Below are 20,000 nucleotides of genomic sequence, written 5' to 3' on the forward strand. Positions count from 1 at the left end.
AGTCACCAGCAGCACATTCCCGTGGCTCCATCAGTTTTACAGCAAGGCATCGAACCATCTCATCATGAAGCGTCATTATAAAACAGGTTTGTTTCTCTGCTGCCTTTGTGTTCAACTATTTAATGCTGCTGAAGCTCAGCCATTACATTAAAATGACATTGATCAAATCCTGCCTTTTAATACCTTGATGACAAAAGGCCTAAGAAGTTATGTCCTACCTGTTACATTACTGGATGATTCATACTGTATCTATCAGTATTATCCAACCCGTTCTCACTCCAAACTTGTCAAATACTGAAGTTTGGTCAGGACCCGTTGGCATCACACTTTTTTTTGCACTGGGTAGCCCAAGTACTGTTCCAATGCAAAGTTCACATTTCGCCAAGAATGCTTAAAATTCCCGGATGTGTTCTCGACATGCCCACTTTACCGAGGATGCTCTGGTTGGTGACTTGTGTCAACTTGGCAAGGTACGTATCCCAGCATTCATTTCGGCAGAAGCGGAGGCAGAACGCAGACGCCATAAGCTCTGGGAAGTTTTTTTACAAGTTTTATTTAATCGCTAAATTAATTTCTGATGACTTTTGATGCCTAGAAATGTCGCCAGTAGGGCTTGTTATTCTATATTAAACTGTAATCTTGTAATTTGACTTACCTGTAGTGCTTATGGGTTGGACTGTAATATATGTAGAGACTGGGGATATAGAGACAGTCCGTATGTCTGGGAACGCCCACAAAATGTTAAACGACTGGCGCGCGAGTGGGGTAAAACTGCTGATATATCTCATGGGCTGACTCACCAAAAGACGGTGCTGCGGCTCTAAACTACATGTTTGGGGGTTCTAGAGCAGAACACAAGACGTCTGCTCAGATGTGCGTTTACTGCGGTGGTTAAATCCCCGATTGTGTCTGCCTGGGCTGGGCTATCAGCTAAATTCTAACTTTGCTGAATGGATAGAACGGGGGAATTTACCCCACCCTGACCCCGCCCCCAGCAAGGCTGAGCCAGCCTGTATGGGCGTTCCCAGACATGCGGACTGTCTCTATGGACGTACCTGGGTTTACATGGGTTGGGCATTGGATGGACTGGGGGGGTGGGTGTCTAAAGATTGTTCTCAGGTGAGACACATCAGCTGATTGTGGTGGGCGAGCCGCTGTGTGCTGAGCCTTCCAAGGGGCTATGCTGATTGGCTGGCTGCGGCACCGGGCCAGTTCTTAACCTGGCGTTCTGTAGATGTCGGCAGCGGCCTGGGCGAGTGATCATGGTCACAGAGGGAGAGATGAGGCGAGGGTCTGATCGTATACCTTGATCTACTGGCCAGCGGGGAAAAGCCATCAGGAACCTTCAATGCAACACTCGCTATTTTCCTGATGAAGGAAAGTTGGATGGCCATCACCTTCTGCAGCCTGTGAGTGTGTGCCCTGCGAAAGAGCGCTGTTTGTTGATTCCTGCTTTATTGTGTGTCCTGCAGTTCCGGATCCAGTCGTCTGCTGTGTTGGTTGGAGCCACGAAAGAACCTTCAATACTACGCTCGCTATTTCCTGTAATAAGGAAAGTTGAATGGCCATCTGCTGCAGCTTGTGAGTGTGCGCCCTGTGAAGTGAGAGCGCTGTTTGTTGATTTCCTGCTTTTACTGTGTCTCGCCAGTTCCGGATCCGGACCGCCTGTGTGCGTTGGGCAAGCGTCTCCTGCGGCCGCATCTATCGCTTGGATCTACCCGTCACCAAGACTGCAATTGTTTTGATTCTCTCGGCCGGAAGGCTCCGACCGAGAGCGGACATTTAAGCCTAAACATATATAGCCCAAACTGCCATTGATCACTCGTAAATCTATGTTATAGCAGCCACCCAGTAACCCCCACTCAGCTTTTCCCCTTTTATCCCTATAGTGACCACTAGAGTCCCAGAGTGTTTCACTGTGTGTTGGGAGTTAAGTTCCCTTTAGAGTGATCTTTTATAGAAGTGCCATGCGCACCGTTATTTGCCATTGACATTGTAGTGAGTTTTCATAGAAGTGCCGTGTGTAGTCCTCCAGGGACCTTTTGCAGAGTGATTTGCCTTAACCACAAGTTTGCACTCTTGACCCAATAGGTGAGAGGGGGGTTAGCGACCAGTAGATTGTTGGGGGAATGGCTGTATAGGTGTTCAATTGTGTTTTTGTAATACATTCTTTGTAATAAAATGTATCTACAAAAAACTTCCAGAGCATAATTGGCTGCATCTACATCAGCTGAGCTTTTTATTTGTGTAGTACTGCAGGTGGCCTCTGCGCTGGTATTGCGCAATACCCTCAAGAACGCATCGTCTCAAACTGCCAACAGTGTTGTGTGCTTGTGACCTAGTGAGTTCATTCTTCCAAGAACGACTAGCAAGAACGTTCTCCCCAAGAACACAAGAACAAGAATACATTGTCTCTGACTTGTCTTATCACTATACTGCCTTAGTGCTTGTTGTGTCTCTTGTTGTTTTTTTGCACTCATATGCCCTGCTATATTTGTACTATGTTGTAAACGGAGTCCACAGCACAAGAATTTCACACGTGATACTTGTACCATGGAGTGACAATAAAAATCTTGAATCTTGAATCTTGAAACATTCTTGGTATTGAGGAAGGGCCTCTGTCTCAGCAACACACACTCACGAGATTTGGTAACAGGAGCTCACGTTAGCAGGGAGCGAGTAGCTAAAGCTACATGTGAAGTTTGTTGATGTAGTAGCTAAATCTGTGGTTGGAAAAATATCTGTGGAGGTTAGGAACTCACGATCTCGAGCTCAAGTTTTCTTGCTACTTCAGCCCTAGTCTCAGTTTCCAGACGTTTGGTGAGCGGCGCCAACAGCGCCACCTAACCACCAAACGTCTGGGAATTTACTGTTCCAAATCTGGTTCATTCAGCCCATCTTGAAAGAACGGCACTAGTCACGCCTATCTTTCTTATTCAAATTTTATTTGGTAGTGGCAATGCCATTTATCATAGTCCTAACACAGAGCATGAAGCTGATATGCTTCAAACAAAATGTATAGCTGTGGTTTATTTAAATATATTTCTCTTCCGGAATTGGCATGCGGTCGCCATTATCGTCCGTAGTGAACGGACGGATGAATCTCGTCCTGTTAAAAGATTGTGTTTGTTTCTGAGCGATAAATATGTTTCTCCACAAATGCGACAGACATCAACAAACTTGGAAGGAACCGAGACACCGGTTCTGCATGAGCGTCACTGCCCCCAGAAAGCAGGCCCACCCACAACACTCATGATTCGTTCTCCGATGCAAGGCTTCCAACAGCACCACCTAACGTTATGAAAAGATTTAAATAATAATAATCTCAGTCTTAAAGTAGTGAAACGGATTAAGACTGAGAGCTGAGTCTACTTCAGCCCTAACCTCGTGTCACCAGGCTCTCTCTTACCACAACACTTCAAGGGGAGAGGTGACCACGCCCATTTAGGAGACTGGCAGAGTACCATTTCTTCATTATTAGCAGAGCCTGCAGTGGGGTGTCTCTATCTATATTAAAGGTCTGTTTCCACTCTACAGCCTATTCCTCAGATCACTCTCCCAAAGATCTCAACCCAATGCAGTCTGGCCGGCCACATTCTCATTGCCACTGCTACAGCTGAAATAAACTCTTGATTTTATCTTGGGGATGGGGTGTCCTGACCAAAGGTGTTGTATCATTTGGCCTGTCCTCTACTGTATGCACATGGTCCTCCTTGGCCCAGGTTACAAGGGGCTCCTCTGCTTTAGAAAGCTGGAGGCCCGTGAAACAGTGGAGCCTCAGTGCCTTAACGAGAATACGTCTGACCCCAGTTAACTTAACAGAAATACAGCAAAATGTTTCTGTTGAGCAAATAGATGCAAATAGACGCAACTCGGTTTGCACCAGTTGTCACTGGTTTGCACTTGTTTGTCACTCAAACACAACTGTGGATTGGGACAAAGACTAACTGTATAGTCTTATAATACTACTCAAACAAGCACTGACAAACCTGTGTTTTATACTATTGGATAGAAGACACTTGGACAATATTTGCCTGGTTCTCAATATTGCAGCAATACCTGTGGAAGATTTTGGTATTCCAGCATCTTTACAACCTAGTTTTGGTACAGTGTGGGGAGAGAGAGAGAGAGAGGGGAGAGAGAGAGAGAGAGAGAGAGAGAGAGAGAGAGAGAGAGAGAGACATTGGGGGAGACTGGCGAGAGAACGAAGTGAATGAGCCATTTGTTTGTCCCCCTGCTGTCCTGCCTGGCCTTGCCTGGTGCCTGGTGCCTGGTGTCCAGGGTGGTTTCCTTTCATAAGCACCACAGACTGCCATCCTAGCATTAGCATTTTTCAGCAGTGTGGGGGCCGCGTGTGTCTGTCTGTCTGTGTGTGTGGCTGCTTTGCTTACTGCTGGCCTTATTATGCAGGGACTGGGGAAGACAGAGAGAGGGGAGCAGGGCCGAGACATCGACCTGACATCGCTGAGATCCACCATGCCAGCCAGCGGCCCTCTGCAGGTGAGTGCACCGAGAGAGAGATCTATAGGTGAAATGCTGTGACAGAGAGAGAGAGAGATGGAGAGAGTGGGAGAGAGCGAGAGAGAGAAGATGTGAATGCTGAAGTTAGCTGCATCTGCAAATCTCTCCATCCATGCTCCTCTCCTCTCTTTATCTTAGGTGTTTCTCATCCCTCACTCCTTCCTGTCTTTCTTTCATCTCCCTTGTCTCTCTGTCCCGGTGTGTGTGTGTGTGTGTGTGTGTGTGTGTGTGTGTGTGTGTGTGTGTGTGTGTGTGTGTGTGTGTGTGTGTGTGTGTGTGTGTGTGTGTGTGTGTGTGTGTGTGTGTGTGTCTGTGTGTGTGTGTGTGTGCGTGCGTTTGTGTGTGTGTGTGTGTGTGTGTGTGTGTGTGTGTGAGTCGCTCCTCTCAGCTTTGCCGCGGTGCTGTGGTATGTCCTGGCTATGTGTGAGCTGAGGATGTGAAGGCCGTCTGGGTTGGAGTTAGTATCTGCTCTCTATTCTGAGAGCAAACTACGCTCACAACATCCATCAAATATCAATTAGGGCCCGGCCGCCAAGGCTCATAAAGTCTGCTAATGTAGCGCAGGGTCAACAAAGCAGCTACTCGCTAATGCTGAGAAAAAGGGCTCAGGGTATAGGCTTTCATTCTTAGGGTTGTGGCCTCTCGTTTGGCTGATACATCATTTTTGAAAACATATCTTTATAGATAGCCTTGTTGTATTCCTTCAGCATTTTCCTGTGTTATATACATACTGTATATACTGTATTTATATATTTTGAAGTGAAGTTAGATTTTTCTCTTTGTCTTGTTGCTCTTATTGGTTTTGATTTATCATTGTTTTATTGTAGCCTACGGTAACATAGCCTGTATAAATAAATGGACGTAGCCACCATGATGTCACCCATTGGTTTGTGGACGTTTGGAAGCCTTGAGTTTGGCATTTTGACCGTCGCCATCTTTGCTTTATCGTCTATCTTACTCAAAATGGGACCATATTTTACAAATTGAGACCATAAACTCATTAGGAAATTGTTTACTGAGGTAATAAATCAAGTGAGAAGTAGGGTCATTTTCCCATAGACTCGCATACAATCTGACTTATTTTTGCAGCCAGTGGAGTCTCCCTCTGCTGGCCATAGAGTACCGCAGGAATGAGTCCGGAAGTAGCACTTCGGTTCGTCAGTGGAAAAGGCTATGGGGTTTTAGAATGTGGATTTCGCTTAAATGCATGAAATAAGCTCTGTGGTTAACAAAAGTTTATGGGAGCGGTGATTTGTGTTCGGCAGAATAATCTTCACCACTTTTATGACTTTTGAAGCTTAAATGCGTTTTTTAACCCGATTTCCAGAATTTTTTTCAAAAGTCATAAAAGTGGTCCTTGTTTGTGAAGATTATCCTGCTGAACACAAATTACCACTCCCATAAACTTGTGTTAACCACAGATCTTATTTCATGCATTTAAACAAAATCCCCAATCTAAAATCCCATAGATACAGTCGATCAGTTTGGGAACGCCCACAAAACGTTACTTCCGGTAGCATGGTGTCAATAGGGCGTGGGGGAAAACAATATATCTCAATGACCTTATTCACCAGTGGAAGGCGCTGCAGCTCTACACTACAGGATTGGGGATTCAAAAGCAGGTATGGTGAAGTCTGTTCAGATATGCGTTCACTGTGGGGGTTGAATCCCCGAACCTGTCTGCCTGGCCTGGGCTAGCAGCTAAATGCTAACTCTTCTGCCTTGAAATAATTGGAGGATTTCCCTCATGCTGACCCATTGAGCGCGTCTATGATGAGACACCGCCAGAATGTATGGCCTTTTCCCCTGATGACCCAACCTGGCGGCGATTTTTGGGTAAGCCTACAAAAATACGTCATCCCTGCGGTACTCTATTAGAAAGATTGCGGGCCCTATCTTCATACAGGCTATATCCCCTATTTACGCTTGCGCACCTGTTTGCGCGTGCCTTAACGCAGGCAAGATAACAGTCCGCCTTGCGCATTTGTCCAGGTGTTATGCCGAGTTTTGCACCCCCGCCCAGCAGCAAAAAAAAGCATCCCCACCTCACGGGAGCATAAATGATTTATACAGAAACATAACTGTTTAAAAATTATATACCGTAATTGTTTGGGTAGACGTGACCTCCCTGTTTTTAAGTTAAAACAGCCCCAAAATATCGTGAGGATGCAATACTCGCGGGGGAGCATAACTTATCACAACAACGGGCACAAGCGCAGATTAAAGGCGTGCCAAATCATTTATGCACGGCGCAAACGGGATTTCGGTGGTGTTAACCACCAGAATTATTCACAGGTGTGGCCTGGCAATGCCTGGGCGTTGCATCAATCAAACCAGATTTCCGTCTTGCAGCACAGTTTGCATGCTGTAATTCTCCCCATGCATAATTTGGATAGGTCTAGGCCTATTGACTGTATATATTATCCTTATCTCATAACGACACCATCACATCATATACCTGTTAAAAACATCTGTGTTTTGATGCAATTCGGGTTATTTTGTTGACTGGGGTGGGACAATAGAAACGTGTTTGCAGCGGGTAAACGGCAGAGACAAAAGAAAAGATTGTAGGATTTACAGTGGCCTTAATTAAAACTCGGTGAAACACTGAGCTGCCAGATCGGCTGTGATGCCAACCACCTTCCGGGTTATAGCAGGTGAAGGTGAATAGCCTATTGGTACCAGTTTTCTCAATTCATTTACCATAACCCCTTGCATGGGATAAAAGTTTCTCAGTGAATTATAGTTGATTGCCTCACCGAATAATCTGCTGGTTACCCAATTTTAGCAGCAGAATTTGATGTCCTGGGGTGGCACGTCCGTGCGTAATGACGTTTCTGCGCTGCACAGCGTGGAGATTATGGTGCGCGATCAAGCGCAGCGAGTGTTTTAGCGGATAAGAGGTCCTTTTGATAATGCCATCTATCCCCACATTTTAGCGCTGAAACGCCTGCTTTGGCATGTGGCACGCCTATGCCCAGTACAATTATAACAGGCATGCGCTTGTGCCCGCCCCCAATTTGCATTGCACACAGCGTTAAAAATGCTAAATTACCACTTTTGCGAAGATAGGGCCCTGCAAGTTTAAGGCACTTCTGCAATGGTTTCATTTTTCAGCCGCAGAGGTTGCCCCTTGTATGGTAAGCAGTTTTGCACTTTGTAAGATTGTTATTATTATTATTATTATTATTATTATTAATAATAATAATTTATAGTATATTATTTGCAATTAGTATTAGTATTAGTATTGGTGTTTGATCTGAAAAAGTGAAAATGTCCGTAATATTGTCTGTCATCCACAAATACTGAGAATGATTTGCAAAGGCCTGTTGTTTATGTTCTATGGGACTTTTCTAACCCTGAAAAGGTTGGAAGTCTGGGCTCCACGGGCTCTATCGTTGCATCGGCGCAGTTTCTAGGCCGAGCGGCAGGCGCAGATCAAAGCAGTGGGCGTGGAAAGGCGCACTTGATATCGTCGTGCTGGCGCTAGATGCAGCCCAAAGCATTACAACCACGCCTTTTAGGCGTAAAATTATGCACCGTCATGCTCATTGGATAAGTGCAATAAACGAATCGCACGCTTGCCTTTTTAGCTCCAATTCCAGTGATCCCGCAAAACCAGACGAAAGCCAAACGCTCTGCCCCCCCCCCCCCTCCCTTCATCCAGCCTGTCTGTCTGCATTATAGGCTATTATTCCATATTATTATGCTTCTCAAACCAATCTAACTGCAGTTTCAATACTGCAAGCATGTAAATACGCTACACTATAGCAAGATCAAAGTGAAAATAATGTACTAAACGCATCAGCTAGAAAAATATAGCCTATTAGATTGGTGAAAGTTTGTCCAGAAAGATATCGTTTTCTCTCCCCTGCTGCAGGTAGAATGATGCACATAAATATACCCTACATTATGTAAAGTCATTGCATAAATGTGTTTTTATTGTAAAACTAAATGTGGAGTAGGGCGAAGTTATTGGAGCGCACATCACAGTATAGCAGATGACAGTAGAAGCTTCCGAAGCGCGTTCCGCTGTCACTTACCTAAATCACGTTAAATCCACACAGGGTATATATAGGCTCAAGAGGACATATATGTTTCACATAGGGTGGTGTTTCATTTCATGTTTTATTTGGTCCAATATTGAAATGTTCGACAATTGCAGGTTGTCTTACCATTACACATTATTTTAGATCTACCTTTTATATCTATTTCGGCTCATTTAGTTGCTATTTAGTAGCGAAATGGAGGACCCAATTGCATGCTGGGAGTGGACATTCACAGGCAGTAAACTTACAACTGCTATTTCCTATGGGAAGCTGGGTGCTGCTATGTGTTGTGTCTGTTTGAGCAAGGGAGTCAGAGAGAGAGAGAGAAGGGTGACTCAGAGGCAGAAGAGCACTGGCGCACTGAATAGGCCTGGTTTCAGAGAGAGACAGAGAAGGGTGACAGGGGAGAGGCACAAGTGCACTGGCGCAGTGAATAGGCCTGGTTTTCAAAGGCGCAAAGCGCTAAATTTAAGGCAGGTGCCAAGATATCAGTACGCCGAGATTTAAGGCCGACACGCCCACTTTGGCGCATTCAGGGACTCCGCCACGCCCATTCGGCCTAAAGCGCATTTGGCAGCCTAAAGCCTATTGATATTTTCCCGAAACAGGCGCAAGGCACGTTTTTTTGCGTTTAAGGCCCGTTTTAGCGCCGAAGGCCTGTGGGAGAATAGGGACCCACATGTCTCCCTATAGGCCAGTTGGAAAGCCTTTATTCTACTTAGGCAAAGGAAAATGTATCACTCACACTCACACACACACACACACGCACACACACACGCACGCACACACGCACTCGTGCACACACGCACACACAAACACACACTCTCTCACTCTCTCTCTATCTCTCTATCACACACACACACACACACACACACACACACGCACACACACACACACACACACACACACACACACACACACACACACACACACACACACACACACGCATGCACGCACGCACACACACACCTCCTTAGTGTCTGTTGCGATTCATCTCCTACAGTGAGGGCCAGTAGTGTTCCTGCCCCCCGACCAGCCCTGCTATCAGTTACTGGTATATTTAGCCACGGTGTATCCAATGAACAAAGTGCCATTACTTGAGACAAGATAGAAAAAATGGTCGACAAGTGTGTGTGTGTGTGTGTGTGTGTGTGTGTGTTGGAGTGAAAGTGAGATCAACAGATGTGGGAGAATAGGTGTGGGTGAGAGCAGAGGGGTTGTTTCTACCCCATTCCCTCCAGTGCCGCCCATATTAAAGAAAAAAACACATTATGAAAGAAACCTAAACCAGCATCTGGTTGTCTTTTCCACGTTCTTTTGAATATCAGTGTTGCTGAGAAAAATTGCATTCTTGTGGCTTTGACCTAACAGCAGTGATAATCTATGGAGTAATGCACATGACCTGACTGCAGTGCACACCAACGTTTAAAATGTAACATTGGTCAACTCATTTCACTTCGTTTTAGCAGGATGGTAGTTCTGTCACCTACTTACAGTAGTTCATGAATTATTGTCTGTAAAGCCAGGGCAGGAAACTAAACTGTTTTATTCACCTGCCACAGTAGATGGTAGTCTACATATAAAAATACACCAAACACTTTTGCTATTTTGCTAACTAGACTTTTAGAGCAGGATAGCTCAAAAACACAGTTGTTTACCTGCTGTACCAGTGCTGAATGCAGGTGCTGTTCATTCATGCAACTGAACTGAAATCGCTCACTGGCATTCAGTTTACATTGGAATGAACACACACACACACACACACACACACACACACAGACACGCACGCACACACACACACACACACACACACACACACACACACACACACACACACACACACACACACACACGCATGCACGCATGCACACATACACACACACACACACACACACACACACACACACACACACACACACACACACACACACAGACATACATAATTTATTTGACAAGTGCTAAAAGCAATTAGTCACAATTAGCTGTTAACTGAGGCAATGATGCATGTTGTCTATTTTTTTGAAAAATTAGGTCTTAGCATGAGAGTGACTAATTTGGAGTCTAAATGATGATAAAGACCACCATGACCATGAGCAGCGGCCTTTAAAACCACATAATGATGGTATCATCTAGCTCAGAATGTAAATGTTTATATTCACATCTACCAACTGCTAGCCACAGCTATTTGCTTAACCATACGTTGATAGATGGAAGCAGTGATGTATGTATGAGTGATAGCCAGGAAAGTGGAAATTCTATATGTTAAAATGTGTGTGGGGGTTCAGGAGATCTCTCTATCAGCACAATATCAACATTTCATACTTTAGCCAGGCTCCCCCTACGTATGCTGTCCCATGGCTCATGTGTGTCCCACATAGCCCCCCCTCCCCACACACACACATCTCACATATCTTTACCATCACATTCAGCAGCCTGTTGGATGGACGGTTGCCAGTTGTAGTATGTCCAGAGAGCCAGAGAAAGTGTGAAGAAGGATTACATGGGCATCTCGCTTCAGTCTGCCAGCTGTACAGATGGGTGGGGTTTGCACTCCTTGGGACAATCTGATTGGTCTCATTGAACTATAATAATAATGTAATGTAAGTAAAGGAAAGTTATTTGATCAATGTGGCCAGCTGCTTTGTGCCCTTGCTACAATTTATTGTTTTTATTGATGTTGCAGCTGCTGTAGATACTGTATATCGATTAATTTGTTGCATGGTACTGTACAGGTTAATGCCTGGTCTTCCTTTACGCCTGTTAGCATTACAAAGCATTACACCTCTTGCCATTTTATAGTCTGCTGACAACAGAGACAGCCAAACATGATGACAAATGATGTTTGGGGGAAAAGAAAAATCTTTATAGTTCTTTGTAGCTATAAAAATGTGTATCTATCTGTCTCGTGAATGCATATCTTGTCGGCATATTTTCCTCTCCACTCAATATCTCTCTACACATAATGAACCGTGTCTAGATACAAATCTGGGCACCCAGAGTCTTTCAGTCAGATGACTAATAACACTCTGGGACAGATGGACGATTTCTGGGTTTCCGATGTAGCGCCAACGTCTGCGCCGAGACCTCCACTTCCATTGTTGTTTACAGTCTGACATATGCGTCTCATGCTATCTGTTTATAGAGATTAGCCGTAATGTTGTCTGGACCTAAAACACCTACAAAGAGTCCAAAGTATAAAAAACTCTTCCCACGTCAATTGGACTGTGAATAATGACCGTGACCTCTAATTAAACCCTGAAATAGTGGCTGTCTGTATTAGTTATTACCGTAGTTATTATTAGTTGTCAGACTGATAGACTCTGGGTTCCCAGATTAAAAACAAACAAATGTGAAAATCACTGAAATGTGGATTGATGGGGTTTTCAGGCAACCATGGTGAATCTATTTCCATGGTGTGAAGGCTTTACACCGCCAAGTCAATTTCTATGTATAGAGCACAGCAGCAGGGTGTGGAGTGCTGAAACACAGTCAGGACCAATCACACAAGCTTCCAAGCTTCCAAGCATGGCAGCTATATTTCAAAGAAGCACAAGACGAGAGTGGACACACTCTAAAAGTAGATGGCTCCTTAGTGGGTCTTTGTGGGCTAAATAGTGCTTTACAACAGGAGAGAGTCGAATATACTCATTTGGGTTTTTAATCTTCTTAAATCCGTCCTCCAGTGTATTTTGTCAGTCATCTTTAAGATATTTCAGGTTTTGCTGAGTCATGACATGGCCTGTTGATTAACCACACTGCTCTATTTTTTTTAACAAATAACCTCATTTTGTGCTCAAAGTTAAAACAAAATAAGCCGTTGCTAAAAATGGGTAGTCATAGCTCATGTCATCATGACTGATATTAACAATAATAAGTACAGTAATACTGATATAGAGGGTATGCAGGTGATGTCACAGAGGCAGAAGTCACTGCGTGGTCACGCCCACTGAGTGGCAGCAAGACTGATTTTGAATGCAGTAATAAGTAAGGGTTAATGCATGATGAGGTGTCCATTATCACTTTTTAAGGGACGACGCGAGAGGCGTGAACCGGTCCGAGGCGCCAGCCGAGGACCGGTTGCTTCCGCGAAGTCCCTTAAAAAGTGATAATGGACACCTCGAAGTGCATTAACCCGCTTATACCATGGTCACTTGCCAAAGAAACAAAACAAGACCATTCATTTATATTTCCATGCATTTTGCAATCAAAATGTAGTTTTCATAACCTTGAATATGAGTTGAGAACCGGCGAGACAAAATAGTCCCCTCGGCTGCTCAATATTAGGCTATCATTGGATAAAATGGCCGCTTAGTGCCTGCTGCACCTGGCACAATTCTAGAGTCAAGCTAACTAATAATTTGGCCAATTGTAGCCTATGTAACAACATACAAAATAAAACAGCAATGTCTAAGAATGCAACGCCATGTAACTGGGTTGTTTAAACTCGCATTCCAGGGAATTGCATTAACGTCTGCGGGTCTTATAAGACGTAAATGGCGGGAGGCAGAAGTAAACTGAAAACTATCTGCTTTCAGGATGTTGGAGTCCAGGTATGTTTTGTACAAGGACATCTCTCAGTGTGTTGCTGTTAACTCCCCATTTCGTTGTTTTCTTTTTGTTGATCTCGTCTTTTTCCTCTTTGACTTGATTTGTATCAGTGATAAGAGGCAGTGCGCGCTCTCCCAGAGCGCCTGGCTGCTGCTCGCTGCAAGTTGTAAACAGAGGGTTTGACAGTTGACAGCTGAGAGCCCGGCTTCTGTCAGCTGACCAGAACGAAAATCAGATTTCTAAATAGCCGTTATTTTAATAAACTGAGCACTCGGGGGTAATCAAATAGTTACTTTGACCGACTCAATTTTTTTCTCAAGTTACAAAAGTGCCATATTAACCCTTAACGGGGGTATAGAGCTCAAACTGCTCTCTTGATAACTCTGTTGAAACTATGGCGCATTGATATGAATGGTGAACAGACCATTTGGCTGAACGACTGTACCAAGTGTACATTATCAGTTTTTAATGGACACCTTGCAGCCAATCAGAATCGAGTATTCACCCAGACCATGGTATAAGCCTAGATAAATGACACCTGCTGCTCCAAACAATAGAGAGGAACCTGCTGAATGTTTTGCCCATAGGTTTTGCCATCCTGTCCCGATTGTTGTTGTTGTTGTTGTTCCGTTGGGAAAGTGACATCCGTGCATACCCTCTATAAATAGCTAGCCTAGCGTTAGCAGCTGGCATGAACCGTTAGCTACATTCATTAGCTAAGTGTTGGCCAGGCTCAAAACAACCCTGAATGACCAATTCTATATAGCCAACTGTTAACCAGTTGGAGTCACGCTCTTTCCATAAAGCCCATCACCTTCGGTTGGCCAGTTTGTTGATAATACAGCAATATTGTGCTTCTAACCAAGCGTTTTTACAGAGATACAGGGAAACATATGGCCGCATACTGTTTCTGGTCACTATACCGTTGAAGTGCAGACAGTTTATTGAAGGCAAGAGACGAAGCTGTTCTGCTTTTTTTTTTACAACAGCACTGTAGCCATGATGTTGCGGTGGAACAAACTAGCCTTCGGTTCTTATCAATTTAAGTTAATTGGCACAAATCAGATGACGTGCGACTATACAAGATAGATGTTTTCATAGAACACTAACGGTTATACAGATAGGAATAAATGTCTAAATGTCTTTTTCTCATACAGGTAGGAAGGGGGCCTTTAACACTAGAAATACCACAGCGGTCATTTTGACCTTTTTGAAATTTACATGTGTAATAACTTTGTTGAATTAAAAATACAATGCTGCTGCTACCTGACTTTTCCTAAAAGTGTCTGTATTGTCATTTAAAATAGTTTTTATATGAATTACACAAAAGGCAAAGGAAATATTATCATTTTTACGTAGAAAGACCATAGGCGGTCATTTTGACCTCACTGAATTTCCCAGGGTTCTAGACCAAAATATATCTTAACACAATAAATGCATTAATCTCTCAATTGGGTATTTATCATGAGAAAGTATTCACCTTATGTTGCCACGCCCACTTTTTCTCTTCCGTGTCGGACACAATTGTATTTGTTCTTCCGGTTCAGCGTTAGCCGGCCGGCCGGTTGGATTGTAATTTGTAAACTGTAAACTATAGATGAAGTTTGGCAACATTCAGCAGCTACACTGCGGCCAACTTCAGTTACATAGCGTTACTGCTGCGAGGAGCCAATGGCTGTACCCTGTCGGCATTTAACGTTAGTTACAAAAGCACATCGACACTGATTTCTCCCTGCCAGTAGGGGTTGACGGATAGCCTACTAGCTAGTCCGACCGGTCAAACAGCCAGCGCTCTCAGTTCTCACTGCTCGTTAAAAATTTCCAAATAGGCGTGGTTTCTACGCTGCCATTCAACAATCATTTGGGTTGTCCCCCAGATACTGTGTGTATAGTGCTGACTTCTTCATCTTCATCCTCTTTTAATTATGGAAAAGATGCACAATTCCATGTTGCCTACAAGACTTACTTATCAATACACATGATCTTATGTCACTTCCTTGATTCCATGTTGCCTACAAGACTTACTTATCAATACACATGATGATGACAAAAAAATCAATACACATGATCTGATGTCACTTCCTTGTGCTATTTTTTTGAGCACCTGTAGAAACCTGGGTTGGTTGTTGAAGGGAAAAGGGCCCATGAAGTGGGCTCCTCCCATCACATCCCTCCCATCCCAGACACCTCCGGAGGGCTCAACAGTAGGTTCTGGAATCCCAGAACCGCCCCGCTCAAGTCAACACCCACTCTCACTTCACACAACTCTAATCATTGACACTAGCCTGCATAGATCGCATCATTACCCTATTCATTTCTAAACTCCATTATGGTCTCTATGACCCTGTAGGCTGGCATGTTTAGACCTTTGGACAAGCCTAGTTTATACTTATTGGAAAGTGTTGCTCAACACATAATCTCTCGAGACAGACTTTCGACTTGCATCGAAAATCTGTCGGCAGGCCCCGCTGCGCTCTATCCGATCAAAATGAAGTGAACGTGACTGGTGTGTAGTCAAAACTTACCATTTTCAGCATATAGCAAGTTGCTACTTGCTATTATAGCAACGAGCTAGAGTTGTTATTGTTGTTTCATAGCGATGGATTTGAGAGCGACACGCAGGGAGCAGAAAATAAATCCATAATGGGCAGAGCCGGTCGGTTGGAGCCAATGGCAGAGCTTGCAGGGAGCGGAAAGGGATTTTCTTCCGCTGCCAACCACGCCTCTTGAGTTCCTGTTGCACCACATTAAAACGGGGCAGCCCCCAGAGGTTAGAGATTTTTTTTTTTTTTTAAACCGATAGATTCCCAGATTGCTCAATACATAGTCGGCAACAAAAAAAAAGTGTCACTCATGGTGTTGCATTTATGGTTCAGTCAGTAAATATTCTCCTCGGCACGCAGAAAGCCAAGAGAGGGAATATGCTGTATGCTGGTTTGTTTACTGTATGTCTAGCCTGACATCGCCATACCAATTCCCAACTGTCAACGCAAATTAAACGTGCTCACAGATTCGTCAGGTTCCCATGCAGTAATAAAATCTCTACAGTGAAACCACGTCGGACATAAACCGGCAGATTGCAACATAATGGAAACAGTTAACAAACTAGTAAACCGCGCTACCTTCAATATTGCTGTCCCTGCAAGATGTAACGTTTGGCTGTAGCATAATGACACACAACCACACTCTCACAACTCACCTCCTCTCTCTCTGGGAAGTTGGTCATGGTGTTTTTGTGATTTTCACCAAGTCATACATCCAGGACAGGGCAGGCTGATATAAATAGTGGGCACACATTTTCATATTCATTTCAATACAGCAATACGTGCCTTCTATCTAGCCAATCACACTTGTGCGATACCATGTGACATAATCAGTGACATTACAAATTTCACTTGGTAGGAGACACTACTCGGTGACACTTAAAAGTGTCGACAAAGACCTCTCATTTCTGTCTGTGACGGTTTAAAAAGTGTCGAGAGATGAAGTATACATTTGGCTTTAGTAGTGAAGGTCATCTTAGTTGAATCCAAGTGGATTCCAAAACCAGTCGAATTAGAGCGAAGACTGTAGCCAACATCCAATAGCGGCCAAAACCAAGACAAGTCTGAGTCAAAATAGGCATGCGGACAAGAAAAGTCTGCGAAGTCAGAAAAGTGCTCTTGAGATGGGATCAGACTCGAGTGTTTATTTGAGCACTTTATGCAGTGAGCACGACAAGTTCAAAATATTTCATCCTATTCGCCTTATGTTCCAACACAGGGGTCAGCCAGTTACTTCCTGTTGTGTTTACACTTCCTGTGACAGTAGAGTACAGTACTAGTGAGTGACCAGGTAAAACAGACAGTGTTTTGAACAGGAAGTCATAACACAACTGGGTCAAGTGGGCGGGGCTACATAAGGTGAATAGAGAGAGAATAGTACCTCCAACCCTAACCCTAACCCTAGCCAACAGCAGTACTTCTCACATGTACTTCTACAGCACTGCGAGCCCAATCAGTACCCAGGACCTCAGTGGCTTCATGCTGCTCCTAGTGGTTCCATATGGAAACGTGGCGCTCATACCTTAGCGGCAGGGCGTGAAGCATGAAATGAGAATTAGCTGAAATGACAGGAGCCCTCGAAGCATGACAGTTATATTTCAGAGGAGTGCAAAGTCTATTTCCATACAGTGGAACACGCTTGGGCAGCCCATCCACCAACTTTGGCAAATGCCAGAAGGGCAGGACCACTTTGAGTCAGGTGTGGGCTGCCACTCACAGGGAACTGTGACTTTAAGTAGCCGTAAGTGCTAGGCAAACATCATAATACAGTAATACAAATAATAGGTGTGTGTTTATGGATAACCCTTTCCACAGCAGTAGCTTGAGGTGTTCTCCCCCCCAAACTGTATCCTTTGCATTTTTATTATTATTTATTTGTTTTTATTAGAAGACTTGTGTGGACTCATCACAGCCGACTCACAAGTGTTATTCTGTTTGCACTGACTGTCATTTGTTTAAGTGTAGGCCTATGGAATTATTCTCCTTTGATCTATCTGAGGTGTCTGGGCGCTGTATGTCCCTCCATGACCACCGTCCCTCAACTCCTTCCCATTCTCTCACGTCCTAGAATACTTTGCTACCTCTATTTGACTCTTTGTAAGTGTGTGTGTGTGTGTGTGTGTGTGTGTGTGTGTGTGTGTGTGTGTGTGTGTGTGTGTATGTGACCCCTCCTTGGCCCCTTCATGGCCGACGCCACATTCTGAGTGCATGTGTGAAGTACGAGAATGTCTGATTGTGTGTGTGTGTGTGTGTGTAGGTGTGTGTGTGTGTGTGTGTGTGTGTGTGTGATTCTGGGAATCGTCATCCAGACCTGACTGAGGTCCCGCCTCAGCTCATTGACTGTTGTTGTGTAATAGATAATTAAATTAACACATTCACTGCCAGCCTTTTTTTTTTTTACTGTAGGTAGCTTTTGCCAGAGGGTTTTTTTGAGGATTCTGGCTCATTTTACAAGAGCCATGGATAATTTTCTGCTTGGAGTTTGTCAACACAAAGTTCACAAAAGTACTAATAGAATGTGTGCTTTCTCTGTCTAAAAGAGTTAGTTTGTAGAGTTAGTAGTTATGTAGATATTAGCCGTTGAGTACAGCATGGTTTCAGCGTCTGAGACAAAAAGCTGAGATAATCGCAGTTTTGTGAAATTCAATATCAAACAGTCACTTTAACCATTTATTTTTGGCATCAGTGAGACATCAGACATAAACAATATAGTTCTGAACAGTAATTTCCTCCATAGCAGCACCCGCACCCCCTCTCCTTACAACTCCTCCCTCCGTGGGCGTGTCTCCGTGTTTGTCAGTCACAAGCCAGAGTCTCTCCTGCCTGTCTGAGCAGTGAGCAGCAGCCTCTCTCTGGCGGTCCCTCGTCGGCGAGCATGGATGTGGCTTAATCCGTTCTTGGATTTTCGGTTGAGAGCTTTGACGAAGCCTTGTGTGACTCTAGGCTTATGCTGCGCGCTTCAAAGTGTGCTTTCCACCCAGTCCACCTGTGGAAGCCCCCGGCGCACGGGTGCGCCCGTGTGAAAGGTTTTCGCCTACAGTATGAGAATGAGGCTCGTTCGCTTCTGGGTCCTCGGTTGAGCTCAGCTGGAATGCGTGCGTTTCTGGCCAAACAACACTCAATAGTCTGAGCACCGTCGCCACTCAGTGGGTCGGCGGAATGGATTGCACACGCCCGGCGGCTCTAACAGTATAATAGAAGATGCAAAAGGGCCAGATCAAGGATCCACCGTCAAAAAAAAAAAAACGATTTTTTTGACGTATCCATACGTCGCTGGCAGTTAACGGTTGGATTCTGCTTGACGTATGCATACGTCGCTGGCAGTTAACGTGTTAATAATTAAATTAATAAAATATTATCTTTGTCTTATGCTGTGTATCCAAACAGGGCCATTATGCAATACATTTTCTTTTTCCAAATTCTGTTTTATTTTATTTTATTTTTTATTTCTGTTTTGTTTTATTTTGAAAATTAGGCCTACTTTCAGCCAAATTATGGAAAATTCTGCAACATTCCACGATTTACAGTTGATTCCATTTTTATTACCAAATTCCATGATTCCGTCTGTATTTTTTCCATGATACATCGAATTGCAGAGCCGGAGAGCCATGCAGTTCTAGATGGTGGTGCAGTTCTAGACGGTGGTGCAGTTTTTGATGTATGCATGCACGAAGTCAGTGCAGGTCTAGACATACACATGCGCGAGTCAGAGTTGCGAACTCAGCTGATTATAAGCAACTTTGGGCTTGTAACTTTATAAAAGATCCTGTAACATTACACTTTCAAAACACTTACACATTTAAATCAGCATTACGATGGTATATAATATTCTGCCTGTATGCATTAATACCAGTGTATTTAGGATGATTAAATGTTTGTATGTATGTATTGGCCAACTATATCAATTCGTCCATTTGCAAATAAGCTAACGTTGCCTAGGCAAAACAGTCACAATTTATGGTGGTCAATATTAGCTAACGTTAGATTGCAAGCTAATGCTATTTAATATTATAAAAGTTATCACACATGCAGACGTTTAGAACTGCACCGTCTCGCACATGCACATAGAACTGCACCTTCTCACACATGCACACGTCTAGAACCAGTGGCGGACTGCATAATCGGGCACGTCGGGCAAATGCCCGGTGGCCTGGCCAGGCCAGGCCACTCACTGAACAGCAGGCCAGGCGCCGCCTACTGGTTTACTAGTGGTTTTATTACTTTATTCAGGTTTAAAGTGGGTGCATCTCATTGTAAAATTGGACTTGGCCCAAATTGGGCTTCAAACAGCCCAAATCTGGCTTTAAACGACCCAAATCTGGCTTCAAACGGCCCAAAT

General features: G+C 44.1%; 1 protein-coding gene across 1 annotated transcript in view; it reads left to right on the forward strand.

The window, feature by feature from the left end:
- Window positions 1–4,404: 4,404 nt before the first annotated feature.
- Window positions 4,405–20,000, forward strand: part of LOC310772281 (ninjurin-2-like) — a gene marked incomplete at both ends in the record, with an annotated part of 97,204 nt that continues 81,608 nt past the window's right edge. The window contains one exon of the mRNA XM_083632044.1: window positions 4,405–4,500. Within this exon, the coding sequence (XP_083488170.1) occupies window positions 4,405–4,500 (96 nt within the window). The remainder of the gene's footprint in view (window positions 4,501–20,000) is intronic.

Source organism: Poromitra crassiceps (genome assembly GCF_964638095.1).
Source record: "Poromitra crassiceps genome assembly, chromosome: 2".
NCBI lineage: Eukaryota > Metazoa > Chordata > Actinopteri > Beryciformes > Melamphaidae > Poromitra > Poromitra crassiceps.